Below are 27976 nucleotides of genomic sequence, written 5' to 3' on the forward strand. Positions count from 1 at the left end.
AGCCTCCAACTCCCCCTTCCCACCTCCTTCCCTCCACCTGCCTTCTGACCTCCACTTCCTCCACTATCCTGACATCCACTTCCCTCACTTTCACCTCTGAGCTGCACTTCTCATTTTACCCTCTGACCACACATTCCCACACCTCAACCCTAAAATCCCCTTCCCTCCACCTCACCCTGACCTCCCCTTCTCTCCACCTCTTCCTCCACCTCCCCTTTCCTCCACCACCCCTCTGATGTCACCTTCTCTCCACAACCCCCTTGACTCCCTTCCCACCACGTATCTCCTCTGATCTACCCTTTCATCCTGTGGCCCCCAGACCTTCCCTTCCTCTCTGATCTCCTCTTCCACCCATCCTTGCCTTCCTTCAACCAACCCCTTCGGTCCACCACCCCCAGACCTCCCCTTACCTCAACCTCCCCGAAGTCCACCCCCCACGAACTCCACTTCCACTGACCTCCCCTTCCCTCCACCTCCCCTTCTCTCCATATCCACTTTACAACAACTTCCTCTCTGATCTCCCCTCCCCTCAAACTCGCTTTTCTTACACCACCCCACTGTCGTCACTTTCCCTCCTCCTCATCCCTCTGACCTCCCCTTGCCTCCTTATCTTCCCGACCTCCCTTCCCTCACCTCTCCCCTGACCTCCCATTACCTCCACCTGTGCTTCCCTCCATCTCCCCCTGAGCTCCCTTTGCCACCATTTCCCACTGACCTCCGCTTCCATCCACGACTCCCCTCTGCACTTTCGATCCCTACACCTCTCCCCTAACCTCCCCTTCCCTGCGCCTCTCCCCTCTAAACTCCCCTTCCCTCCACCTCCCATTGCCTCCACCTCCCCTCCCCTTCTCTCCACCTCCCCTTCCCACCACCTCCCGGAACTCCCATTCCCTCCACCTCTAAACTCTGCAGTTCCCATTCATCCATCTCCCCTGACCTCACCTTCTCCACCTCTCCCCTCCGCATTTTCCATCCCTCCACCTCTCCCCAAACCGCCCCTTCATTGCACCTCCCCTCTCACTTCCCCTTCTTTTCACCTTCACATCCCCACCTCCCCCTCTAACATCCCCTTCCCTCCACCTACACTTCTCTCCACCTCCCCGACCTCCCCTTCCCTTCAACTCTCCCCTGTGTCGTTCACTTCCCTCCATCTCCCCTGACCTCCCCTTCCCTCCAAATCACTCCCTCCGCACTTTCAATCCCTCCACCTCTCCCGTGACCTCCCTTTCCCTGCATCTCCATGACTTCCACGTCACCCACCTCCCCTTCCCACCACCTCTCTTCTGAACTCTCCTTTCCTCCATCTCCCCTTTCACCTCCCCTTCCCTCCACTTCTCCCCTCGGATCTCTCCTTCCCTCTACCTCCCCTCTGACCTCACTTTCCCTCCAACACTCCCTGAACTCTTCTTCCCTCACCTCCACACAAGCACCCCTTCCATTCATCTACCCCTGACATCCACTTCCCTATACCTCCTCCAACCTCCCTTTCCCTCCACCTCCAATCTGATCTCCCCTTCCCTGAATTCCCCCTGACCTCCCCTTCCTTCAACCACCACCCGAACTTCCTTCCCTTTGCCCCTCACTCCGACATCCCTTTCCCTCCATACTCTCCCTCCAACTTCCCCTTCCCTCCAACTACCCCTCACCTCCCCTTCCTTCCACCTCTCTCTGACCTCCCCTTTCCTCCTCTTCTCCCAGACTTCCCCTTCCCTTCACCTCCCCCACTGACCTTGCCTTCGCTTCACCTCTCCTCGACCTCACATTCCCACACCTCTCCCCGACCTCCCCTCCCCTCCACCTTCATTCTGTCCTCCCCTGCCCACTACCTCCACTCTAAATTCCCCTTCCCTCCATCTACCCCCTGAACTCCCCCCAACCGACCCTCCCCTCTACCTCCATCCACCTGCCCCCTGAATTCCCATTCAGTACAACTTTCTCTCGATCTCCCCTTCCCTTCCCCGACTCCCTTCCCACCACCACCCCTCGACTTTGCTTCCCTCCTCCTCCCCTTCCCACCCCTTCCCTCCACCTGCCTTCTGACCTCCCCTTCCCTTGTCCTCTCTCCTGACATCCACTTCCCTCACCTCTGCCTCTGTTCTCCACCCCTCATTTACCCTTCTGACCACTCCTCACCCCTGAACTCCTATACCCTCCACCTCCTCATGACCTCTCCTTCCCTCCACCTCTCCCCCGAACTCCCTTTGCCACCATCACCCCTCTGATGTCCCCTTCTCTTCACAGCCCCCATGATTTCCTTCCCACCACGTCTCTCCTCTGATCTACCCTTTCATCCTCTGGCCCCCAAACCTCCCCTTCCACACTGATCTCCTCTTCCCTCCATCTTCCATCCATCCTCGCCTTACTTCAACCACCCCCCTGACCTCACCTTCCGTGCAAATCCTGCAGACCTCCCCTTCCCTCAACCTCCCACGAAGTCCACCTCGCCCGAACTCCACCTCCACTGACCTCCACTTCCCTCCACCTCCCCTCTGACCACCCTTTCTCTCCAAATCCACCTTACGCCAACTTGCCCACTGATGTCCCCTTCCCTCCATTTTCCCCTCAACCTCGCTTTCCTTACACCACCCCACTGACCTCTCTTTCCCTCCTCCTCATCCCTCTGACCTCCCCTTGCCTCCATCACTCCCTTCTGCCATTTCCATCCCTCCACCTCTCCCCATACCATCCCTTCCGTGCACCTCGCCTCTCACCTACCCTTCTCTTCACCTTTGCATCCCCACCTCCCCTCTAACATCCCTTCCCTCCACCTACATTTCTCTCCACCTTCACGACCTCCCCTTCCCTTCAACTCGCCCCTCTGCCATTCCCTTCCCTCCATCTCCCCTGACCTCCCCTTCCCTGCACATCTCACCTCACCTCCACTTTTCTTCACCACCCCATCCCTCCACCTCCCTCTCTATCCTCCACTTCCCACCACCTCCACAACCTCCACATCCTCCACCTACCCTTCCCACCACCTTGCTTCTGAGCTCTCCATTCCTCCATCTCCCCTTTGACCTGCCCTTCCCTCCAACCCTCCCCCAACCTCTCCTACCCTCACCTCCACACAACTACCCCTTCCATCCATCTCTCCCCGATGTCCACTTCCCTACACCTCCTCCAACCTCCCTTTCCCTCCACCTCCAATCTGACCTCCCCTTCCCTGCATTACCCCTGACCTCCCCTTCCCTCAACCACCACCCGAATTCCCTTACCTCTGCCCCTCACTCCAATATCCCTTTCCCTCCATACTCTTCCTCCGACTTCCCCTCACCTCCCCTCACCTCCCCTTCCTTCCACCTCTCACTGAAACCCCTTTTCCTCCTAATCTCCCAGACCTATCCTTCCCTACACCTCCACCTCACCTTCGTTTCACCTCTCCCGACCTCCCGTTCCCTCACCTCACCCCTCTGTCCTGCACTTCCCTCTACCTCCCCTTCCCTCCATCTACCCCCGACCTCCCCTTCCCTCCACCTTTCCCCCGACCGATCCTTCCCTCACCTCACCCCTGACCTCCCCTTCCCTCCACCTCCCATTCCCTCCTTCTCACCCTGATCATCCCTTCCCTCCATCTTACCCCTACCACCCCCTGAAATCACCTGAACTCCAACTCTCCCGTGACCTCCCGTTCCCTCCAGCTCTCCCACGACCTCCCTTTCCCTCCACTTCTCCCCTCTGCTCTTCCATTCCCTCCACCTCCCCTGACCTCCCCTTCCCTACACCTCAATCCTCTGCACTTTTCTTCCCTCCAGCTCTCCCATGACCTCCGCTTCACTTTTCCACTGACCTACCCTTCCCTCCACCTCTCCCCTCTGACCACACCTTCTCTTCACCTCCCTGTCCCTCCACCTCCCCCTCTAACCTCATCTTCCATCCTTTTTCTTTTTTCTTTGGCTTGGCTTCGCAGACGAAGATTAATGGAGGGGCAATGTCCACGTCAGCTGCAGGCTCGTTTGTGGCTGACAAGTCCGATGTGGGACAGGCAGACACGGTTGCAGTGGTTGCAGGGAAAATTGATTGGTTGGGGTTGGGTGTTGGGTTTTTCCTCCTTTGTCTTTTTTCAGTGAGGTGGGCTCTGCAGTCTTCTTCAAAGGAGGTTGCTGCCCGCTGAACTGTGAGGTGCCAAGATGCACAGTTTGAGGTGATATCAGCCCACTGGCGGTGGTCAATGTGGTAGGCACCAAGAGATTTTTTTAGGCAGTCCTTGTACCTCTTCTTTGGTGCAACTCTGTCTCAGTGGCCAGTGGAGAGCTTGCCATATAACACAATCTTGGGAAGGCAATGGTCCTCCATTCTGGAGACGTGACCTACCCAGCGCAGTTGGATCTTCAGCAGCGTGGATTCGATACTGTCGGCCTCTGCCATCTCGAGTACTTCGATGTTGGTGATAAAGTCGCTCCAATGAATGTTGAGGATGGAGCGGAGACAATGCTGGTGGAAGCGTTCTAGGAGCTGTAGGTGATGCCGGTAGAGGACCCATGATTCGGAGCCGAACAGGAGTTTGGGTATGACAACGGCTCTGTATTATTAATCTTTGTGAGGTTTTTCAGTTGGTTGTTTTTCCAGACTCTTTTGTGTAGTCTTCCAAAGACGCTATTTGCCTTGGCGAGTCTGTTGTCTATCTCCATCGATCCTTGCATCTGATGAAATGGTGCAGCCGAGATAGGTAAATTGGTTGACCGTTTTGAGTTTTGTGTGCCCGATGGAGATGTGGGGTGCTGGTAGTCATGGTGGGGAGCTGGCTGATGGAGGACCTCAGTTTTCTTCAGGCTGACTTCCAGGCCAAACATTTTGGCAGTTTCCGCAAAACAGGACGTCAAGCGCTGAAGAGTTGGCTCTGAATGGGCAACTAAAGCGGCATCGTCTGCAAAGAGTAGTTCACGGACAAGTTGCTCTTGTGTCTTGGTGTGAGCTTGCAGGCACCTCAGATTGAAGAGACTGCCATCCGTGCGATACCGGATGTAAACAGCGTCTTCATTGTTGAGGTCTTTCATGGCTTGTTTCAGCATCATGCTGAAGAAGTTTGAAAAGAGGGTTGGTGCGAGAACACAGCCTTGCTTCATGCCATTGTTAATGGAGAAGGGTTCAGAGAGCTCATTGCTGTATCTGACCCGACCTCACCCTCTAACCTCATCTTCCATCCATCTCCCCCCTGACTTCCCATTCACTACAACTTTTCCCTGAGCACCCCTTCCCATTGCCACTCCTGACTTCCCCTTCCAACCACCACCACTCTACTTCCATTCCCTCCACCTCTCCCATGACATCCACTTCCCTCACCTCTGCCTCTGTCCTCCACGCCTCATTTCCCCCTCTGACCACCCATTCCCACTCCTCACCCCTGAACTCCCCTACCCTCCACCTCCCCATGATTTCCCATTCCCTCCATCTCTCCCCCGAACTCCCCTTTCCTCCATCACCCCTTGAGAAAATAGTTGTTACAAAGGAAGTAATGATGGAGAAACTAATGGGACTAAAGCCAGACAAATCACCTTGTCCTGATGATATGCATCCAAGGGTTCTGAAGGAAACGGCAGAAGTTATAGTTGATGCATTGGTGGTCATATACCACAATTCCTTGGATTCTGGGCAGGTCCCGGCAGACTGGAAGACAGCAAATGTCACGCCACTTTTTAAGAAGGGATGTAGGCAGAAGACTGGAAATCATCGGCCAATTAGCTTGACGTCTGTGGTTGGAAAAATGCTTGAAGCCGTCATTAAAGATGAAATAGTGAAACTTTTGGAACGTAAAGGTTCAATCAGGCAGACGTAGCATGGTTTTAGAAAGGGAAGATCTTGTTTGACAAACTTGTTAGGATTCTTTGAGGATATAATGGGTGCGGTGGATAGAGGGGAACAGGTTGATGTTGTATATTTGGATTTCCAGAAAGCGTTTGATAAGGTGTCACACAAAAGACTTATCAGTAAGTTACAGGAAAGTGGAGTCCGGGGAAGTATATTGGCCTGGATTGAAAATTGGTTGTCTGACAGGAGGCAGAGGGTCGGGATAAATGGGAGTTTTTCAGGTTGGCAGAGAATGGTAAATGGGGTGCCGCAGGGGTCAGTGTTAGGCCCACAACTGTTCATCATTTACATTGATGACTTGGAGGAGGAGACAAAATGTGGTGTAGCCAAGTTTGCGAATGACACCAAATTGAGTGGAAGAGCAAATTGTAATGAGGATGTGGCGAATCTGCAGAGGGATATAGTTAAGCTGGATGAGTGGAACGGCAGATGGAGTACAATGTTAGTAAGTGTGAGGTTATCCACTTTGGCAAGAAAAATAAAAGAGCTGAATATTATATAAAGGGTGAAAAACTACAGCATGCTGTTGTGCAGAGGGACTCGGGAGTGCTTGTGCATGAATCGCAAAAAGTTAGGTTGCAGGTGCAGCAGGTTATTAAGAAGGCAAATGGAATGTTGGACTTCATCGCTAGAGGAATTGAATTCAGGAGTAGGGAGGTAATGTTGCAACTGTATAAGGTACTGGTGAGACCGCACCTGGAGTACTGCGTCCAGTTCTGATCTCCATATTTGAGGAAGGATATACTGGCTTTGGAGACGGTCCAGTGGAGGTTTACTAGGTTGATCCCTGGGATGAAGGGGTTGACTTATGATGAAAGATTAAATCGTCTTGGATTGTATTCGCTCGAGTTCAGAAGAATGAGAGGAGATCTTATAGAAACATATAGGATTATGAGGGTATGGATAGGATAGATGTAGGAAGGTTTTTTGAGCTGGCCGGGGAAACTAAAACGAGAGGACACAGTCTCAAGATTCGGGGGAGTAGATTTAGGATAGAGATGAGGAAAAATAGTTTTTTCTCAGAGAGTAGTGAATGTTTGGAATTCTCTAACCAGGGAAGTGGCTGAGGCTGCCTCATTAAACATATTTAAAATTCGGTTATATAAATTTTTACATGATAGAGGAATTAGGGGATATGGGGAGATGGCAGGTAGGTGGAATTAGGTCATAAATTAGATCAGCCATGATCATATTGAATGGCGGAGCAGGCTCGATGGGCCATTTTTGGCCTACTCCTGTTCCTACTTCCTATGTTCCTATGTTCCTATGTCCCCTTCTCTCCACAACCCCCATGACTCACTTCCCACCATGTATCTCCTCTAATCTACCCTTTCATCCTGTGGCCACCAGACCTCCCCTTCCACTCTGATCTCCTCTTCCCATCCTCGCCTTCCTTCAACCACCCCTTTGACCACACCTTCCCTCCACCTCCCCTGGACCATCCCTTCCCTCAACCTCCCCCGAAGTCCACCACCCACGAACTCTTCCTCCACCAACCTCCCCTTCCCTCCACCTCCCTTCTGACCTCCCCTTCTTTCCATATCCACCTTACCCCTTCCCCTCTGATCTCCCCTCCCCTCCAGCTTCCCCTGAAAATCGCTTTCCTTACACCACCCCACTGACATCACTTTCTCTCCTCCTTATCCCTCTAACCTCACCTTTCCTCCACCTATTCCCAACCTCCCTTCCCTCACCTCTCCCCTGACCTCCCATTACTTCCACCTGTGCTTCCCTACACCTCCCCCTGAGCTCCCCTTCTCACCATTTCCCACTGACCTCCGTTTCCCTCCACCACTCCCCTCTGCACTTTCCATCCATCCACCTCCCCTTCTCTCCACCTCCCCTTGCCTCCACCTCCCGGAACTCACATTCCCTCCACCTCTCCCTTCTGCAGTTCCCTTCCATCCATCTCCCCTGAGCTCCCCTTACCTCCATCTTTCCCCTTTGCACTTTCCATCCCTCCACCTCTCCCCATACCATCCCTTCCGTGCACCTCGCCTCTCACCTACCGTTCTCTTCACCTTCGCATCCCCCACCTCCCCCTCTAACGTCCCTTCCCTCCACCTACATTTCTCTCCACCTTCACGACCTCCCCTTCCCTTCAACTCTCCCCTCTGCTGTTCCCTTCCCACCATCTCCCCTGACCTCCCCTTCCCTCCACCTTACCACTCTGCACTTTCCATCACACCACCTCTCCCCGACCTCCCCTTCCCTCTACATCTCCCCTCTCTCCTCCACTTTTCATCACCTACCCTTCCAACCACCACTCTTCTGAACTATCCTTTCCTCTTTCTCCACTTTGACCTCCCCTTCCCTCCACTTCTCTCCTCAGACCTCTCATTCCCTCTACCTCTCCTCTGACCTCCACTTCCCTCTAACACTCCCCCAACCTCTCCTTCCCTCAGCTCTACACAATCACCCCGTCCATCCATCTACACCCGACGTCCACTTCCATACACCTCCTCCAAACTCCCCTTCCCTCCACCTCCAATCTGACCTCCCATTCCCTGCATTACCCCTGACTTCCCCTTCCCTCAACCACCACCCGAACTCCCTTCCCTCTACTCCTCACTCCAATATCCATTTCCCTACATACTCTCCCTCTGACTTCCAATTCCCTCCACCTCCCCTCACCTCCACTTCCTTCCACCTCTCCCCGACCCCCCCTTTTCCTCCTCTACTCCCAGACCTCCCATTCCCTCCACCTCCCCGGATCACCCCTTGCATCCATCCTACCCCTACCTCGCCTTCCTTTCACCACCCCTGAACTCACCTGCACTCCAACTCTCCCCTGACCTCCCCATACCTCCACCACTCCCATGACCTCCCTTTCCCTCCACTTCTCCCCTCTGCTCTTCCTTTCCCTCCACCTCCCCTGACCTTGCCTTCCCTACACCTCAATCCTCTGCACTTTCGCTCCCTCCAGCTCTCCCCTCCGCTTCACTTTTCCACTGACCTACCCTTCCGTCCACCTCTCCCCTCTGACCAGACCTTCCATCCACCTCCCCCTGAATTCCCATTCACTACAACTTTCCCCTGAACACCCCTTCCCTCCGCCACACCCGACTTCCCCTTCCAACCACCACCACTCTTCTTTCATTCCCTCCACCTTGCCCCTTCCCACCACTTCCCTCCACCTGCCTTCTGACCTCGCCTTCGCTCCACCTCTCCCATGATATCCACTTCCCTCACCTCTGCCTCTGTCCCCTCATTTCCCCCTCTGACCCCCCATTCCCACTCCTCACCCCTGAACTCCCCTACCCTCCACCTCCCCATGACCTCCCCTTCCCTCCACCTCTCCCCCGAACTCCCCTTTCCTCCATCACCCCTCTGTTGTCCCCTTCTCTATACAACCCCCATGACTCCCTTTCCACCACGACTCTCCTCCAATCTACCCTTTCATCCTGTGGCCCCCAGACCTCCCCTTCCATTCTGATCTCCTCTTCCCTCCATCCTCGCCTTCCTTCAACCACCCCCCTGACCCGTCCACCTGCCCCGGACCTCCCCTTCCCTTAACCTCCCCCGAAGTCCACCTCCCCCGAACTCCACCTCCACCGACCTCCCCTTCCCTCCACCTCCCCTCTGACCTCCCCTTCTCTCCATATCCACCTTACCCCAACTTCCCCTCTGATCTTCCCTCCTCTCCATCTTCCCCTCAACCTCGCTTTCCTTACACCACCCCACGACGTCAATTTCCCTCCTCCTCATCCCTCTAACCTCCCCTTGCCTCCTCCTCTTCCTGACCTCCCTTCCCTCACCTCTCCCCTGACCTCCCATTCCCACCATTTCCCACTGACCTCCACTTCCATCCACGACTCACCTCCGCAATTTCCATCACTTCACCTGTCCCCTGACCTCCCCTTCCCTGCACCTCTCCTCTCTAAACTCCCCTTCCCTCCACCTCCCCTACCCTCCACCTCCCCTTGCGTCCACCTCCCCTCCCCTTCCCTCCATCTCCTGGAACTCCCATTCCCTCCACCTTGCCCCTCTGCAGTTCCCGTCCATCGATCTCCCCTGACCTCACCTTCCCTCCACCTCTCCCCTCCACACTTTCCATCCCTCCACCTCTCCCCATACCGCCCCTTCCTTGCACCTCCCCTCTCACTTCCCCTTCTCTTCACCTTCACATCCTCCACCTCCCCCACTAACATCCCCTTCTCTCCATCCACACCTCTCCACCTCCCACATCTCCTCTTCCCTCCAACTCACCCCTCCGCACTTTCCATCCTTCCACCTCTCCGCTGACCTCCCCTTCCCTGCATCTCCAAGATCTCCACCTCCCCCACATCCCCTTCCCACCACCTCTCTTTTGAAATCTCCTTTCCTCCATCTCCCCTTTGACCTCCCCTTCCGTCCACTTCTCCCCACAGACCTCTCCTTCCCTCTACCTCTCCTCTGACCTTTCCTTCCCTCCAAAACTCCCCGACCTCTACTTCCCTCACCTCCACATAAGCACCCCTTCCATTCATCTATCCCCGACGTCCACTTCCCTACATCTCCTCCAACCTCCCCTTCCCTCCTCCTCCAACCTCCCCTTCCCTCCATTTCCAATCTGATCTCCCTTTCCCTGCATTCCCAGCTGAACTCCCCTTCCTTCAACCTCTCACTCCGACATCCCTTTCGCTCGATACTCTCCCTCCGACTTCCCCTTCCCTCCAACTAACCCTCACCTCTCCTTCCTTCCACTTCTCCCTGACCTCCCCTTTCCTCCTCTTCTCCCTGACCCCCTTTTCTTCCTCCTCTCCCAGACCTCTCCTTCCCTACACCTCCACCTCTGACCTCGCCTTCGCTGCACCTCTCCCGACCTCCCCTCCCCTCACCTCTCCCCTCTGTCCTCCCTTTCCCTCTACCTCCCCTGTAACCTCCCCTTCCATCCATCTACCCCGTGACCTTCCCTTCCCTCCACCTTTCCCCCCATTCACCCATCCCTCACCTCACTCCTGACCTCCCATTCCCTCCAACTGCCCCTGATCGCCCCTTCCATCCATCTTACCCCTACCTCGCCTTCCTTCCACCACCCACTGAAATCACCTGCACTCCAATTCTCACCTGACCTTCCCATCCCTCCACCTCTCCCACAACCTCCCTTTCCCTCCACCTCTCCCCTTTGCTCTTCCTTTCCCTCCACCGCCCCTGACCTTGCCTTCCCTACACCTTAATCCTCTGCACTTTCCTTCCCTCCAGCTCTCCCATGACCTCTGCTTCACTTTTCCACTGACCTACCCTTCCCTCTCCCCTCTGACCACATTCTCTTCACCTCCCCATCCCCCCACCTCCCCTTCTAACCTCACCTTCCATCTACCTCCCCCCGAATTCCCATTCACTACAACTTTCCCCTGATTTCCCCTTCCCTCCGCCACCCCCAACTTCCCCTTCCAACCACCATCACTCTACTTCCATTCCCTCCACCTCCCCCTTGCCACCCCTTCCCTCCAACTACCTTCTGAACTACCCTTCCCTCCACCTCTCCCATGACATCCACTTCCCTCACCTCTGCCTCTGCCCTCCATCCTTCATTTCCCCCTCTGACCACCCATTCCCACTCCTCACACCTGAATGCTCCTACCCTCCACCCCCCATGACCTCCCCTTCCCTCCACCTCTCCCCCTTTCCTCCATCACCCCTCTGATGTCCCCTTCTCTCCACAACCCCCATGACTCCCTTCCCACCACGTTTCTCCTCTCATCTACCCTTTCATTCTGTGGCCTCCAAGACCTCCCCTTCCACTCTGATCTCTTCCCTCCATCTTCCACCCATCCTCCCCTTCCTTCAACCACCCACTGACCTCACCTTCCGTCCACCTTCCCCGGACCTCCCCTTCTCTCAACCTCCCCCGAAGTCCACCTCCCATGAACTCCATCTCTACCGACCTCCCCTTCCCTCCACCTCCCCTTCCCTCCACCTCCCCTCTGACCTCCCCTTCTCTTCATATCCACCTTACTCAATTTCCCCTCTGATCTCCCCTCCCATCCATCTTCCCGTCAACCTCGCTTTCCTTACACCACTCCACTGATGTCACTTTCCCTCCTCATCCCTCTGACCTCCCCTTGCCTTCACCTCTTCCCGTCCTCCCTTCCCTCACCTCTCCCCTGACCTCTCATTACCTCCACCTGCGCTTCCCTTCAACTCCCCATGAGTTCCCTTTCCCACCATTTCCCACTGACCTCCGCTTCCATCCATGACTCCCCTGCGCACTTTCCATCCCTCCACCTCTCCCCTGACCCCTTCCCTGCACCTCTCCCCTCAACCTCCCCTTCCCTCCACCTCCCCTTCCCACCACGTTCCGGAATTCCCATTCCCTCCACCTCTCCCTTCTGCATTTCCCATCCATCTATCTCCCCTGAACTCACCTTCCTTCCACCTCTCCCCTCCACACTTACAATCCCTCCACCTCTCCCCATACTGCCCCTTCCTTGCACCTACCCTTCTCTTCACCTTCACATCCCCCACCTCTCCCTACACTCTGTCCTCCCCTTCCCTCTACATCCCCTCTACTTCCCCTTCCCTCCACCTTACCCCCACCGACCCTTCCCTCACATCTGCCCTGACCTACCCTTCCTTCCATTTCCCATTCTCTCCATCTCCCCTGATCTCCCTTTCCCTCCATTTTACCCCCTACCTCGCCTTCCTTTCACCACCCCTGACCTCACCTGCCCTCCAACTCTCCCCTGACCTCCCTTTCCCTCCACCTCTTGCACAACCTCCCTTTCACTTCACTTCTCCCCTCTGTGTTTCCATTCCCTCCCTCCACCTCCCCTGACCTCCCCTTCCCTACACCTCAATCTTCTGCACTTTCCTAACCTCCATCTCTCCCCTGACCTCCCCTTCACCTCTCCCCTGACCTCCCCTTCACCTCTCCCCTGACCTACCCTTCTCTAACATCCCTTTTCCTCCACCTACAATTCTCTCCACCTCCCCGACCTCCCCTGCCATTCAACTCTCCCCTCTGCCGTTCACTTCCCTCCACCTCTCCCCTGACCTCCTCTTCCCTGCATCTGCACGACCTCCACATCCCCCACTTCCCTTTCCCACCACCTCTCTTCTGAACTGTCCTTTCCTCCATCTCCCCTTTCACCTCCCCTTCCCTCCACTTCTCCCCTCGGACCTCTCCTTCCCTCTACCTCTCCTCTGACTTCTCATTCCCTCCAACTCTCCCCGACCTCTACTACCCTCACCTCCACACAAGCATCCCTTCCATCCATCTACCCCCGACGTCCACTTCCCTACATCTCCTCCAACCTCCTCTTCACTCCACCTCCAATCTGACCTCCCCTTCCCTGCATTTCCCTCTGAACTCCCCTTCCTTCAACCACCACCCGAACTTCCTTCCCTCTGCCCCTCACTCTGACATCCCTTTCCCTTGATACTCTCCCTCTGACTTTCCCTTCCCTTTCCCTCACCTCCCCTTCCTTCCACCTATCCCCACCTCCCTGCTCCTGTTCTCCCAGACCTCCACTTCCCTGCACCTCCCCCTCTGACTTTGCCTTCCCTCACCTCTCCCCAACACCCCCTCTAAATTCTCCTTCCCTCCATCTATCCCCTGATCTCCCCTTTCCCCCACCGACCATTCCCTCACATCTCCCCTGACCTCCCCTTCCCTCTACCTCCCATTCCCTCCATCTCCCCCTGATCATCCCTTCCCTCCTTCTTACCCCCTACCTCACCTTCCTTTCACGACCTCACCTCCCCACCAAAACTCTCCTGACCTCCCCTGCCCTCCACCTCTCCCACGACCTCCCCTTTTCTCCAGCAGCCCTCTGATGTCCCCTTTTCTCCATAACCCCCTTGACTCCCTTCCCATCACCTCTCTTCTCTGATCTACCCTTCCATCCTGTGTCCCCCAGACATCCCCTTCCCTCTGTCTCACCCTGACCTCCACTTCCATTCTGATCTCCTCTTCCCTCCATCATGTCCCCATCCTCGCCTTTCTTCAACCACCCCCTGACCGCAACTTCCCTCCATCTCCCCGAACTCCACCTCACCCGAATTCCACCTCCACTGACCTCCCCTTCCCTCCACCTCCCCTCTGACCTCCCCTTCCCTGCATATCCTCCTGATGCCAACTTCCCCTCCACCTACCATTCCCTCCATCACCCCCTGAGCTCCCATTTCCTCCATTCCCCACTGTCCTCCGCTTACCGGGGGTAACTCTTACTAAGCAGGGATAAGGAGACCTTTGATGCACTTTCCATCCCTCTAACCTCTCCCCTGACCTCCCCTTCCCTGGACATCTCCCCTCTCACCTCCACTTTTCTTCACCTCCCCATCCCTCCCCCTCCCCCACTATCCTCCCCTTCCCTCCACCTCCACGACCTCCACGACCCCCACCACCCCTTCCCAAAACCTGAACTCTCCTTTCATCCATCTCCCCTTTGACCTCCCCTTCCCTCCACTTCTCCCCTCTGACCTCTCCTTCCCTCTACCTCTCCTCTGACCTTCCCTTCCCTCCAACATTCCCTGACCTCTACTACCCTCACCTCCACACAACCACCCCTTCCATCCATCTACCCCTGACATCCACTTCCCTACACCTCCTTCAACCTCCCCTTCCCTGCACCTCAAATCTGGCCTCCCCTTCCCTGCATTCCCCCTGACATCCGCTTCCTTTAACCACCACCCGAACCCTTTCCTCTGCCCCTCACTCCGACATCCCTTTCCCTCGATACTCTCCCTCCGACTTCCCCTTCCCTCCAACTAACCCTCACCTTCCCTTCCTTCCACCTATCCCCCACCTCCCCGCTCCTGTTCTCCCAGATCTCCCCTTCCCTGCACCTCCCCCTCTGACCTCGCCTTCGCATTACCTCTCCTCGACCTCCCCTTCCCTCACCTCTCCCCTCACCTCCCCTCCCCTCCACCTACACTCTGTCCTCCCCTTCCCTCTACATCCCCTCTACTTCCCCTTCCCTCCACCTTACCCCCACCGACCCTTCCCTCACATCTCCCCTGACCTACCCTTCCCTCCATTTCCCATTCCCTCCATCTCCCCTGATCTCCCTTTCCCTCCATTTTACCCCCTACCTCGCCTTCCTTTCACCACCCCTGACCTCACCTGCCCTCCAACACTCCCCTGACCTCCCCTTCCCTCCACCTCTCGCACGACCTCCCTTTCACTTCACTTCTCCCCTTTGCGTTTCCTTTCCCTCCCTCCACCTCCCCTGACCTCCCCTTCCCTACACCTCAATCTTCTGCACTTTCCTAACCGCCCCCTCTCCCCTGACCTCCCATTCACCTCTCACCTGACCTACCCTTCTCTCCACCTCTCCCCTCTACACCTTCTCTTCACCTCAACGTCCGTCCAACTCCCCCTCTAACCTCACCTTCGATCCACCTCCCCCTGACTTTCCATTCACTAAGTTTCCCCCGACCACCCGTTCTCTCCGCCACCCCCGACTTCCCCTTCCAACCACCACCCCTCAACTTCCATTCCCTCCACCTTCCCCCTGCCCACCCCTTCCCTCCACCTGCCTTCTGACCTCCCCTTCCTCCACTCTCCTGACATCCACTTCCCTCACTTCCGCCTCTGACCTCCACCTCCCACTTCCCCCTCTGACCACACATTCCCACACCTCATCTCTGAACTCCCCTTCCCTCCACCTCACCCTGACCTCCCCTTCTCTCCATCTCTCCCTCGACCTCCCCTTTCCTCCAGCAGCCCTCTGATGTCCCCTTTTATCCACAACCCCATTGACTCCCTTCCCATCACCTCTCTTCTCTGATCTACCCTTCAATCCTGCCCCCAGACATCCCCTTCCCTCTGCCTCACCCTGACCTCCACTTCCATACTGATCTCCTCTTCCCTCCATTGTGTACCCATCCTCGCCTTTCTTCAACCACCCCCCGACCTCAGCTTCCGTCCACCTCCCCAGACCTCCCCTTCCCTCCACCTCCCCTTCCCTCCACCTCACCCAAATTCCACCTCCACTGACCTCCTCTTCCTTCCACCTCCCCTCTGACATCCCCTTCCTTGCATATCTCCCTGATGCCAACATCCCCTCCACCTCCCATTCACTCCATCACCCCCCTGAGCTCCCCTTTCCTCCATATTCCACTGTCCTCCTCTTACCACCACTTCTCCCCTCGGCACTTTCCATCCCTCCACCTCTCCCCTGACCTCCCCTTCCCTGCACAGCTCCCCTCTCACCACCACTTTTCATCACCTCCCCATCCCTCCCCCCTATCCTCTACTTCCCTCCACCTCCACGACCTCCACGTCCCCACCACCCCTTCCCAAAATCTCTCTTCTGAACTCTCCTTTCCTCCATCTCCCCTTTGACCACCCCTTCCCTCCACTTCACTCCTCTCACCGCTCTTTCCCTCTACCTCTCCTTCCCTCTACCTCTCCTCTCCTCCCCTCCACCTCCAATCTGACCTCTCCTTCCTTCTACCTCCCCTCTAACCTCCCATTTCCTCCATCTACCCCTTGATCTCTCCTTTCCTCCATCTACCCCCCACCTTGCCTTCTTTTCACCACCGCCTGACCTCACCTGCCCTCCAACTCTCTCCAGACCTCACGTTCCCTCCACCTCTGCCACAACCTCACCTTCCCTCAATTACCACTCAAACTCCCTTCTCTCTGCCCCTCATGTTGACATCCCTTTCCCTCCATAATCTCCCTCCGTCTTCCCCTTCCATCCACCTCCCCCTCACCTTCCTTCCACCTCTCCCCAACCTCCCATTTCCTCCTCCTCTCCCAGTGCTCCCCTTCCCTACACATCCCCCTCTGACCTCTCCTTCGCTTCACCTCTCCCTGACCTCCCCTTCACTCACCACTCCCCTGACTTCCACTCCCCTCCACCACTGTCCTCCCCTTCCCTCTACCTTCCCTCTATCCTCCCTTTCCCTCCACCTACACTCTGACATCCCCTTCCCTCCACCTTTCACCTGACCGACCATTCCCTTACCTCACCCCTGAACTCCTCTTCCCTCCACCTCCCATTCCCTCCATCTCCCCTGATCTCCTCTTCACTCCATCTTATCCCCTATCTCACGTTCCTTCAACCACCCCCTGACCTCAGCTTCCTTCCACCTCACCCGACCTCCTTTTCCCTTTATCTCCCCCGAACTCCACCTCCACTGATAAACCCTTCCCTTCACCTGACCTCTGACCCCTTCCCTGCATATCCCTCTGATGCCATCTTCCCCTCTGATCTCCCATTCCCTCCATGTTCCCCTACCTCACAATCCTTTCACCACCCCGTGACCTCACCTGCCCTCCAACTCTCCCCTTCCCACACATTCCCTCCACATCTCTTCTGACCTCCCCTTCTCTCGACCTCTCCCATGACATCCACTTCCCTCACCTCCGCCTCTGACCTCCACCCCTCACTTACCCCTCTTACCACCCATTCCACCACCTCACCCTTGAACACCCCTTCCCTCCAAGTCTCCCCTGACCTCCCATTCCCTCCACCTCTCCCCATATCTCCCCTTCCCTGCACCTCCCCTCTCACCTCCCCTTCTCTTTACATTCCCATTCCCCCACCTCCCCCTCTAAACTCCCCTTCCCCCTCAACCTCCCCTTCCCTCCACCTCTCCCCTATGCCATTCCCTTCCCTCCATCTCCCCTGACCTCCCATTCCCTCCACCTCACCCCTCCGCACTTTGCATCCCTCCAACTCTCCCCTGAACTCCTCTTCCCTGCTCCTCTCCGCTGTAACTTCCCCTTCCCTTCACCTCCACATCAATCCACCTCCGCGGTCTCCACCTCCCCCACCTCCCCTTCCCACAACCTCTCTTCTGAACTCCATCTCCCCTCTGACCTCCCCTTCCCTCCAACACACCCCCAACTGCTCCTTCCCTCACCTCCACCCCTTCCATCCATCTACTCCCGATATCCACTTACCTACACCTCCTCCAACCTCCCCTTCCCTTCACCTCCAATCTGATCTCCCCTTCCCTGCAATTGCCCCGACCTCCCCTTCCCTCAATCACCACCCGAACTCCCATCCCTCTGCCCCTCACTCTGACAACCCTTTCCCTCCATATTTTCCCTCCGACTTCCCCTTCCCTCCACCTCCCCCTCACTTCCCCTTCCTTCCACCTCTCCTCAAACTCCCCTTTCCTCCTCTTCTCCCAGACCTCCCCTTCCCTCCATCTCCCCTCTGACCTCACCTTCGCTTTACCTCTCCCCGACCTCCCCTTCCCACATCTCTCCCCTGACCTCCCTTCCCCTTCACCTCCACTCTGTCCTCCCTTTCTCTCTACCTCCCCTAACCTCTCCTTCCCTCCATCTAGCCCTGACCTCCCTTTCCCTCAACCTCTCATTACCTACATCTCCCCCTGATCTCCCCTTCCCTCCACCTCTCCCTCTACCTCCCCTTTCCTCCTCCACCCCTCTGTCCCCTTCTCTCCACAACCCCCTTGTGACACCCTGCTCACCACCTATTTTCAATGATCTACCCTTCCATCCTGTGGCCCCCAGATCTCCCCTTCCCTCCACCTCCCCCTGACATCCACTTCCATTCTGATCTCCTCTTCCCCCTGAACTCATCTGCCCTCCAACTCTCCCCTGACCTCCCCTTCCCTCCACCATTCCCACGACCTCCCTTTCTCTCCAATTCTCTCCTCTGCATTTCCCTTCACTCCACCTGTCCCTCCAGATCCCCCTCTAATATCACCTTCCATCCACCTCCCCCTGATTCCAATTAACTACAACTTTCCCCCGACCACTTCTTCCCTCCATCACCCCCCTACTTCCCCTTCCCACCACCACCCCTAGACTTCCCTTCCCTCCACCTCCCCTTCCCTCCACCTCCCCATCCCACCCCTTCCCTCCACCTCCTTTCTGACATCCGCTTCCCTCCACCTCTCCCCTGACAACCACTTCCCTCACCTCTGCATCTGACCTCCACCCCTCTCTTCCCATTCTGACTACCCATTCCCACACCTAACCCCTGAACTCACCTTCCCTCCACCCCCTGACCTCCCCTTCCCTCCACCTCACCCCTGACCTCTCCATTCCTCCACCTCCCCTCTGATGTCCCCTTCTCTCCACAACCCTTTGACTCCCTTCCCAACTCCTCTCTTCTCTGATCTACCCTTCCATCCTCTGGCCCCCAGACCTCTCCTACCCTCCACCTACCCCTGATGTCCACTTCCACTCTGATCTCCTCTTCCCTCCATCTTCCCCCATCCTCGCCTTTCTTCAACCACCCCTCTGACCTCTCTTTCCCTCTACCTCTCTGACCTCCCCTTCACTCAAACACTCCCCCAACCTCTCCTTGCCACACCTCCACATGACCACCCTTTCCATCCATCTACCCCAATGTCCAATTCCCTACACCTCCTCCAACCTCCCCTTCTCTCCACCTCCAATCTGACCTCCACTTCCCTGCATTTCCCCCTGACCTCCCCTTCCCTCAACTACCATCTGAACTCCCTTCCCTCTGCCCCTCACTCTGACATCCCTTTCACTCCAATCTCTCCCTCCAACTTCCCCTTTCCTCCTCTCCCCCACACCTCTATTTCCTTCCACCTCTCCCCGACCCTTCCTTTCCTCCTCCTCTCCAAGATCTCCCCTTTCCTACACCTCCCCCTCTGACCTCACCTTCACTTCACCTCTCCCCTGACCTCTCCAACCCTCCACTTCCACTCTGTCCTTCTCTTCCCTCTACCTCCCCTCTAACATCCCCTTTCCTCCACCTAACACTTACCTCCCCTTCCCTCCACCTTTCGCCCGACCGACCATTCCCTCACCTCACCCCTGACTTCCCCTTCCCTCCACCTCCCATTCCATACATCTCCCCCTGATCTCCCCTTCCCTCCATCTTACCCCCTACCTCGCTGTCCTTCAACCACCCACCTGACCTCAGCTTCCATCCATCTCGCCCTGACCTCCCCTTCCCTCCACCTCCCCCGAACTCCAGCTCACCTGAACTCCACCTCCTCTAATATCCCCTTCCCTGCACCTCTCCCCTCCAACCTCCCCTTCCCTCCACCTCAATCCTCTGCATTTTCCTTCCCTCCACCTCTCCCCTGACCTCCCCTTCACCTCTCCTCTGACCTCCCCTTCCCTCACCTCTCACCTGACCATGTTCCCTCCCTTCCCCCTGAGCTCCCCTTCCCTCCATTTCCCTCTGACCTGCACTTCCTCTCTGATCACCCCTTGCCTTCATCTCCCCTTGCCTCCATCTCCCCCTGAACTCCCCCTTCCATCCATTTCCCACTGACCTCATTCTCTATCCTCCTCATCCCTTTGACCTCCCCTTCCCTCCACTTCCCCCTCTGACCTCCCCTTCCCTCCACCTACAACCTGACCTCCCCTTCCCTCCACCTTTCCCCCAACCGACCATTCCCTCACCTCACCCCTGACTTCCCCTTCCCTCCACCTCCCATTCCATACATCTCCCCCTGATCTCCCCTTCCCTCCATCTTACCCCCTACCTCGCTGTCCTTCAACCACCCCCCTGACCTCAGCTTCCATCCATCTCGCCCTGACCTCCCCTTCCCTCCACCTCCCCCGAACTCCAGCTCACCTGAACTCCACCTCCTCTAATATCCCCTTCCCTGCACCTCTCCCCTCCAACCTCCCCTTCCCTCCACCTCAATCCTCTGCATTTTCCTTCCCTCCACCTCTCCCCTGACCTCCCCTTCACCTCTCCTCTGACCTCCCCTTCCCTCACCTCTCACCTGACCATGTTCCCTCCCTTCCCCCTGAGCTCCCCTTCCCTCCATTTCCCTCTGACCTGCACTTCCTCTCTGATCACCCCTTGCCTTCATCTCCCCTTGCCTCCATCTCCCCCTGAAATCCCCTTCCATCCATTTCCCACTGACCTCACTCTCTATCCTCCTCATCCCTTTGACCTCCCATTCCCTCCACTTCCCCCTCTGACCTCCCCTTCCCTCCACCTACAACCTGACCTCCCCTTCCCTCCACCTTTCCCCCGACCGACCATTCCCTCACCTCACCCTTGACCTCCTCTTCCCTCCCCATCCCATTCCCTCCATCTCCCCTGATCTCCCCTTCCCTCCATCTTACCCCCTACCTCGCTGTCCTTCAACCACCCCCTGGACCTCAGCTTCCCTCCACCTTCCTGAACTCCACCTCACCCAAACTCCACCTCCTCTGATATCCCCTTCCCTGCACCTCTCCCCTCTAACCTCCCTTCCCTCCACCTCCCTGATGTCTGCTTCCCTCCACCTCAATCGTCTGCACTTTCCTTCCCTGCACCTCTCCCCTGACCTCACCTTCACCTCTCCTCTGACCTCCCCTTCCCTCCACCTCTCCCCTCTGACCATACCTTCTCTTCACCTCCCCGTCCCTCCCTGACCCCCCTTCCATCAATCTCCCCCTTCCATCAATCTCCCCCTGACCTCCCCTTCCACTCTCATCTCCATTTTCCCCATCCTCGCCTTCCTTCAACCACCACCCTGAACTCACCTTCCGTCCACCTCCCCCCGACCTCCCCTTCCCTTCACTTCCCCTCTGATCTCCCCTTCCCTCCACCTTCCCCCAACCTCTCCTTCCTTCCACCACCCCAATGACCTCATTTTCCCTCCACTTCCCCCCTAACCTCCCCTTCCCTCCACATCTCCCCTATGACTTTCCCTTCCCTCACCTCTCCCCTGACCTCATATTCCCTCCACCTCTCCTTCCCTTCCTTCCCCCTGAGCTCCCCTTCCCTCCATTTCCCTCCGACCTCCACTTCCCCTCTGATCACCTCCCTCCATCTCCCCCGTGCTCCGCTTCCATCCATTTCCCACTGACCTCACTTTCCATCCTCCTCAGCCCTTTGACCTCCTCTTCCCTCCACTTTCACTCTGACCTCCCCTTCCCACCATATTCACCCCGACCTCCCCTTCCACTCCACCTCTCCCTTATGACATTCCCTTCCCTCTACCTCCCCCTAACCTCACATTATCGCCACATCACCTCTGACCTCCTTTCCCTTCACCACCCCTCTGACCTCCCCTTCCCACCATATTCACTCCGACCTCCCCTTCTCTCCACCTCTCCCCTCTGACATTTCCTTCCATACGCCTCCCCCCTGACCTCACATTATTGCCACATCCCCTCTGACCTCCTTTTTCACCACCCCTCTGAGCTCCCCTTCCCTCCACCTCTCCCCTATGACCACTCCTTCCCTCTACCTCTTCTCTGCCCTCCCTTTCCCTCCACACTCCCTGACCCCTCACTTCCAGACAACCACCCCTTCTATCCATCTACCCCTGATGTCCACTTCCCTACACCTCCTCCAATCTCCCCTTCCCTCCACCTCCAATCTGAACTCCCCTTCCCTGCATTTCCCCTTGAACTCCCCTTCCCTCAACCACCACCAAACTCCCTTCCCTCTGCCACTCACTCCGACATCCCTTTCCATCCATACTCTCCCTCTGACTTCTGCTTCCATCCACCTCCCCTCACCTCCCCTTCCTTCCACCTCTCCCCGACTTCCCCTTTCCTCCTCCTCTCCCAGACCTCCCCTTCCCTACACCTCCCTCTCTGACATTGCCTTCACTTTACCTCTCCCTGACCTCCCCTTCCCTCACCTCTCCCCTGACCTCTCTTCCCCTCCACCTCCACTCTGACCTCTCCTGCCTTCTACCTCCCCTCTAACCTTCCCTTTCCTCCATCTACCCCTGATCTCCCCTTTCTCCATCTTCCCCCTACCTCACCTTCATTTCACCACCACCTGTCCTCACCTGCCCTTCAACTCTCCCCAAACCTCTCCTTCCCTCCACCTCCCCTTCCCTCCACCTCCCCTTCCCTCCACCTCCCCTTCCCTCCATCTCCCCCTGATCTCCCATTTCCTCCATCTTCCCCCTACTTCGCCTTCTTTTCACCACCACCTGACCTCACCTGTCCTCCAACTCTCCCCAGACCTCCCCTTTCCTCCACCTCTGCCATGACCTCCCCTTCACTCCACCTCCCCTCTGACCTCCACTTCTCTGCATATCCCCCTGACGCCAACTTCCCCTCTGATCTCCATTTCCCTCCATGTTCCCCCAACCAAGCCTTCCTTCCACCACCCCACTGACCTCACTTTCCCTCCTCCTCATCCCTCTGACCACCCATTCCCTCCACCTCCCCTTCCCTCCATCTCTCCCTGAGCTCCCCTTCCATCCATTTCCCACTGACCTCCGCTTCCCTCCACCTCTCTCCTCCACACTTTCCATCCCCACCTCTCCCCTGACCTCCCCTTCACTGCACCTCTCCCCTTCCCTCCATCTCCTCTTCACTCCAACTCCCGGACCTCCCCTTTCCTCCACCTCTCCCCTCTGTGGTTCGTTTCCCTCCATCTCCCCTGACCTCCCCTTCACTCAATCTCTCCCCTCTGCTGTTCCCTTCTCTCCATCTCCCAGACCTCCCCTTTCCTACACCTCCCCCTCTGACCTCGCCTTCGCATCACCTCTCCTCAACCTCCCCTTCCCTCACCTCTCCCCTGACATTCCCTCCCCTCCACCTGCACTCTGTCCTCCCCTTCTCTCTACCTCCCCTCTAACCTCCCCTTCCCTCCATCTACTCCCCGACCTCCCTTTCCCTCCACCTTTCCCCGACCGACCCTTCCCTCACCCTTCCCCAGACCTCCACTTCCCTGCACCTCCCATTCCCTCCATCTCTCACCTGATCTCCCCTTCCCTCATCTTCCCCACTACCTCCTCCCTTTCACCACCCCTGAACTCACCTGCCCTCTAACTCTCCCCTGACCTCCCCTTCCCTCCACCACTCCCACAACCTCCCTTTCCCTCCAATTTTCTCCTCTGCTTTTCCCTTCACTCCACCTCACCTGACCTCCCCTTCCCTACACCTCAATCCTCTGCACTTTCCTTCCCTCAACCTCTCCCCTGACCTCCCCTTCACCTCTCCCCTGACATTCCCTCCCCTCCACCTGCACTCTGTCCTCCCCTTCTCTCTACCTCCCCTCTAACCTCCCCATCCCTCCATCTACCCCCGACCTCCCTTTCCCTCCACCTTTCCCTGACCGACCCTTCCCTCACCCATCCCCAGACCTCCACTTCCCTGCACCTCCCATTCCCTCCATCTCTCACCTGATCTCCCCTTCCCTCCATCTTCCCCACTACCTCCTCCCCTTCACCACCCCTGAACTCACCTGCCCTCTAACTCTCCCCTGACCTCCCCTTCCCTCCACCATTCCCACAACCTCCCTTTCCCTCCAATTTTCTCCTCTGCTTTTCCCTTCACTCCACCTCACCTGACCTCCCCTTCCCTACACCTCAATCCTCTGCACTTTCCTTCCCTCCACCTCTCCACTGACCTCCCCTTCACCTCTCTCCTGACATACCCTTCCCTTCACCTCTCCCCTCTGATCACACCTTCTCTTCACCTCCCCGTCCCTCCAGATCCCCCTCCAACCTCACCTTCCATCCCTCTGATTCCCATTATCTACAACATTCCCCCGAACACCCCATCCCTCCGCCACCCCCTACTTCCCCTTCCCACCACCACCCCTCGACTTCCCTTCACTCCACCTCCCCTTCCCACCCCTTCCCTCCACCTCTCTTATGACCTCCCCTTCCCTCCACCTCTCCCCTGAAATCCACTTCCCTCACCTCCGCCTCTGACCTCCACCCCTCACTTCCCCCTCTGACCACCCATTCCCACACCTAACCCCTGAACTCCCCTTCCCTCCACCTCTCCCCCGACCTCCCCATTCCTCCACCACCCCTCTGATGTCCCCTTCTCTCACAACCCCTTGACTCCATTCTCAACTCTTCTCTGATCTACCCTTCCATCCTCTGGCCCCCAGACCTCCCCTATCCTCCAACTCCCCTTGATCTCCACCCACTCTGATCTCCTCTTCTCTTCATCTTCCCCCATCCTCACCTTTCTTCAACCACCCCCTGACCTCACCTTTTGTCCACCTCCCCTTCCCTCCACCTCCCCCTCTCTCAGACCAACCCTTCCCTACACCTCCCCCTCTGACCTAGCCTTCCCTTCAACTGTCCCCGACCTCCCCTTCCCTTACCTCTCCTTCCCTCCATCTCCCCCTGAGCTCCCCTTCCCTCCATTCCCACTGACCTCTGCCTCCAATCTGATATCCCCTTCCCTCCATCTTCCCTGATACATCGCCTTCCTTCCACCACCCCACTGACCTCACAATCCCCTCCTCCTCTCCCCTCTGATGTCCCCTTCCCTCCAAATCTCCCCTCTGCCCTTCCCTTCCCTCCACTTCCCCCCTGATCTCCCATCCCACCACCTCCTTCTTGACCTTCCCTTCCCTCCATTTCCCCTTCTAACCTCCCCTTCCCTCCACTTCTCCCCATCATCCCCTATCCTCACCACACCTTTCCTCCTCTCCACTCTGATCTACCATCCATCTTGTTGTCCTCCTACCCCCATTCCCTCAACCTCCCCTCTGTCCTCCCCTTCACTGCATCACCCCCTGACCTCACCTTCCCTCCACCTCACCCTATTACTTCCCATTCCCTTAACAACCTGCCTGATCCCCTTCCCTCCACCTCTCCCCTCACATTTCCTCTACCACCCCCCGACCCCCTTCCCTCTGCCTGTCACTCTGACATCCCTTTCCCTCCATACTATCCCTCTGACCCTCTTCCCTCCACCTCCCCCTCACCTCCCCTTCCCTCCACCTCTCCCCAACCAACCCTTACCTGATCCTTTCCCCGACCTCCCCTTCCCTACACCTTCCACTCTGACCTGGTCTTCCCTTTACCTCTCCCCTGACCTCCCAATCCTTCCACCTCCACTCTGACCTCCCCTTCCCTCTGCTTCCCATTCCCTCCACTTGACTCCACTTGACCTCCTCTTCCCTGACCACCCCTTCCCTCACCTCTCCGCGACCTTCCCTTCTCTGCACCTGTTCCTCTGATCTCGTCTTCCCTTCACCTCTCCCCTAACCTCCCCTTCTCTCCACTTCCCTTCTGACCTCCCCTTTCCTCCATCTCCCCCTGAGCTCCCCTTCCCTCCATTTCCCAATGAACTCTGCTTCCCCTCTGATCTGCCCTTCATTCCATCTTCCCCCTACCTCACCTTCCTTTCACCACCCCCTGAAACCACCTGATCTCAGACTCTCCCCCCAACATCCCCTTCCTTCCACCTCTCCCCAACCTCTCCTTATCTGCTCCTCTCCCCTCTGCACTTTCATCCCCTCCACCTCTCACCTGAACTCCCTTTCACTGCACCTCTCCCCTCTGACCTCTCCTTCTCTTCACTTCCCCATCCATCCACCTCACCCTCAAACCTCCCCTTCACTCCACTTCCCCTCGACTTCCCTTCCCTCCACCTCCCCAACCTCCCCTTCCCTCCACCTCTCTTCTGACATACCCTTCCCTAAATTTCTCCCCTGACCTCCACTTCACCTCTCCCGTCTGACCTCTCCTTTCCTCTACCTCTCCTCTGACCTCCCCTTCCCTCCAACACTCCTCAACCTCTCCTTCCCTCACCTCCACATGACCACCCCTTCCATCCATCTACCCTCGACATCCCCTACCCTATATTTCCTCCAACCTCCCCTTCCCTGCATTTTCCCCTGACCTCCCCTTCCCTCAACCACCACCCGAACTCCCTTCCATCTGACCCTCATTCCGACCTCCCTTTCCCTCCATACTCTCCCTCCAAATGTCCCTTCATTCCACCTCTCCCCGACCTCCCCTTTTCTCCTCCTCTCCCAGACCTCCCCTTCCCTAGAACTCCTCCTCTGATCTCACCTTCGCATCACCTGTCCCCGACCTTCCCTTCACTCACCTCTCCTCTGACCACCCCTTCCCTTCACCTCCACTCTGACCTCACCTTCCCTCTACCTCCCATCTAATCTCCCCCACCCTCCATCTACCCCTTGATCTCCCCTTCCCTCCAACTTTCCCTGGACTTACCCTTCCCTCACCTCTCCCTTGACCTCTGGTTCCCTCCAACTCCCCTTTCCTCCATCTCCCCCCTGAACTCCCCTTCCCTCCATTTCCCACCGATCTCCGCTTCCATCCTGATCTACACTTCCCTACATCTTCCCCCCTATCTCGCCTCCCTTTCATCACCCCCTGACATCACCTGCCCTCGAACTCTCCCCCGACCTCCCCTTTTCTCCACCTCTCCCAAGACCTCGCTTTTCATCCACCTCTCCCCTCTGCTGTTCCCTTCCCTCCACCTCCCCAGACCTCCCCTTCCCTACACCACAATCCTCTGACTTTCCTTCCCTCCACCTCTCCCCTGACCTCCTCTTCACCTCTCCCCTGACCTCTCTTCCCTCCACCTCTCCCATTTGACATCACCTTCTCTTCACCTCCCCATCCCTCCACCTCCCCTTCCAGCCTCACATCCCTCCACCTCCCCCCTGACTTCCCATTCACAACGTTTCCCCTGACCACCCCTTCCCTCCGCCACCCCGACTTCCCCTTTCCACCACCTACCCTCGAGTTCCCTTACCTCCACCTCCCCCTTCCCACCCCTTTCCTCCACCTCTTCTGACCTCCCCTTCCCTCCACCTCTCCCCTGACATCCCCTCCAATTCCACCTGATCTACATTCCCTCCAGCTCTCCCCCGATCTCCCCATTCCTCCACCACCCCTCTGATGTCCCCTTCTCTCCACAATCCCCTTGACTCCCTTCACACCACCTCTCTCCTCTGATCTACACTTCCATCCTCTAGCCCCTTGACCACCCATTCCGTCCACCTCCCCTGTGACACCCCTTCCATCAATCTCCCCCTTCCTCCCATCTCCCCCTGACCTCACCTTCCACTCTGATTTCATCCTCCATCTTCTCCCCATCCTCACCTTCCTTCAACCACCCCCCTGAACTTACCTTCCATCCACATCCCCTGACCACCACTTCCCTCCACCTCCCCCGAGGTCCACCTCCCCGAACCACCTCCACCGACCTCCCCTTCCCTCCACTTCCCCTCTGACCTACCCTTCCCTCCATATCCACCTGATGCCAACTTCCCCTCTGATCTCCCTTTCCCTCCATCTTCCCCTCAACCTCACCTTCCTTACACCACCCCACCGACCTCACTTTCCCCCTCTTCATCCCTCTGACCACCCCTGCCCTCCACCTCTCCCCTTACCCCCATTTCCCTCCACTTCCCCTTTAACCTCCCCTTCCCTTCACCTCTCCCTGACCTCCCCTCCCCTCACCACTCCCCTGACCTTCCATTCCCTCCACCTCCCCTTCCTTCCATCTCCCCCTGAGCTCCTATTCCCTCAATTTCCCACTGACCTCTGCTTCCCCTCTGATCTCCCCTTCCCTCCATCTTCC

General features: G+C 57.1%; 2 protein-coding genes across 2 annotated transcripts; both read left to right on the top strand.

The window, feature by feature from the left end:
- The first annotated feature begins 235 nt into the window (after positions 1 to 235).
- LOC138746623 (uncharacterized) lies at positions 236 to 10666 on the top strand. Its single transcript, XM_069904912.1, has 4 exons — positions 236 to 279; positions 3337 to 3617; positions 9223 to 9492; positions 10554 to 10666. Exons 1-4 carry the CDS (start codon positions 236 to 238, stop codon positions 10664 to 10666), a joined length of 708 nt encoding a protein of 235 aa, XP_069761013.1.
- Positions 10667 to 13713: 3047 nt separating this feature from the next.
- Positions 13714 to 24827, top strand: LOC138746624 (uncharacterized). The gene is made up of 3 exons (XM_069904914.1): positions 13714 to 13949; positions 17882 to 18167; positions 24513 to 24827. The coding sequence occupies exons 1-3, from the start codon at positions 13714 to 13716 to the stop codon at positions 24825 to 24827; spliced, it is 837 nt and encodes a 278-aa protein (XP_069761015.1).
- The last annotated feature ends 3149 nt before the right edge of the window (positions 24828 to 27976 follow it).

This window comes from Narcine bancroftii, chromosome 12 (genome assembly GCF_036971445.1).
Source record: "Narcine bancroftii isolate sNarBan1 chromosome 12, sNarBan1.hap1, whole genome shotgun sequence".
Classification (NCBI taxonomy): domain Eukaryota; kingdom Metazoa; phylum Chordata; class Chondrichthyes; order Torpediniformes; family Narcinidae; genus Narcine; species Narcine bancroftii.

What these genes read in the sequence shown, in the direction of transcription:
- LOC138746623 (XM_069904912.1), top strand. Translation starts at nt 236, where the DNA reads ATGTCACCTTCTCTCCACAACCCCCTTGACTCCCTTCCCACCAC. An exon ending in ACCTGAACTCCAACTCTCCC is followed by an intron (nt 3,618 to 9,222) that starts GTGACCTCCCGT and finishes TGTGGCCCCCAG; the next exon opens with ACCTCCCCTTCCATTCTGAT. An exon ending in TCCTTACACCACCCCACGAC is followed by an intron (nt 9,493 to 10,553) that starts GTCAATTTCCCT and finishes CTCCTCTCCCAG; the next exon opens with ACCTCTCCTTCCCTACACCT.
- LOC138746624 (XM_069904914.1), top strand. Translation starts at nt 13,714, where the DNA reads ATGTCCCCATCCTCGCCTTTCTTCAACCACCCCCTGACCGCAACTTCC. An exon ending in CTGTCCTCCGCTTACCGGGG is followed by an intron (nt 13,950 to 17,881) that starts GTAACTCTTACT and finishes CTCTTCTCCCAG; the next exon opens with ACCTCCCCTTCCCTCCATCT. An exon ending in CTTCTCTCCACAACCCCCTT is followed by an intron (nt 18,168 to 24,512) that starts GTGACACCCTGC and finishes TCTGGCCCCCAG; the next exon opens with ACCTCCCCTATCCTCCAACT.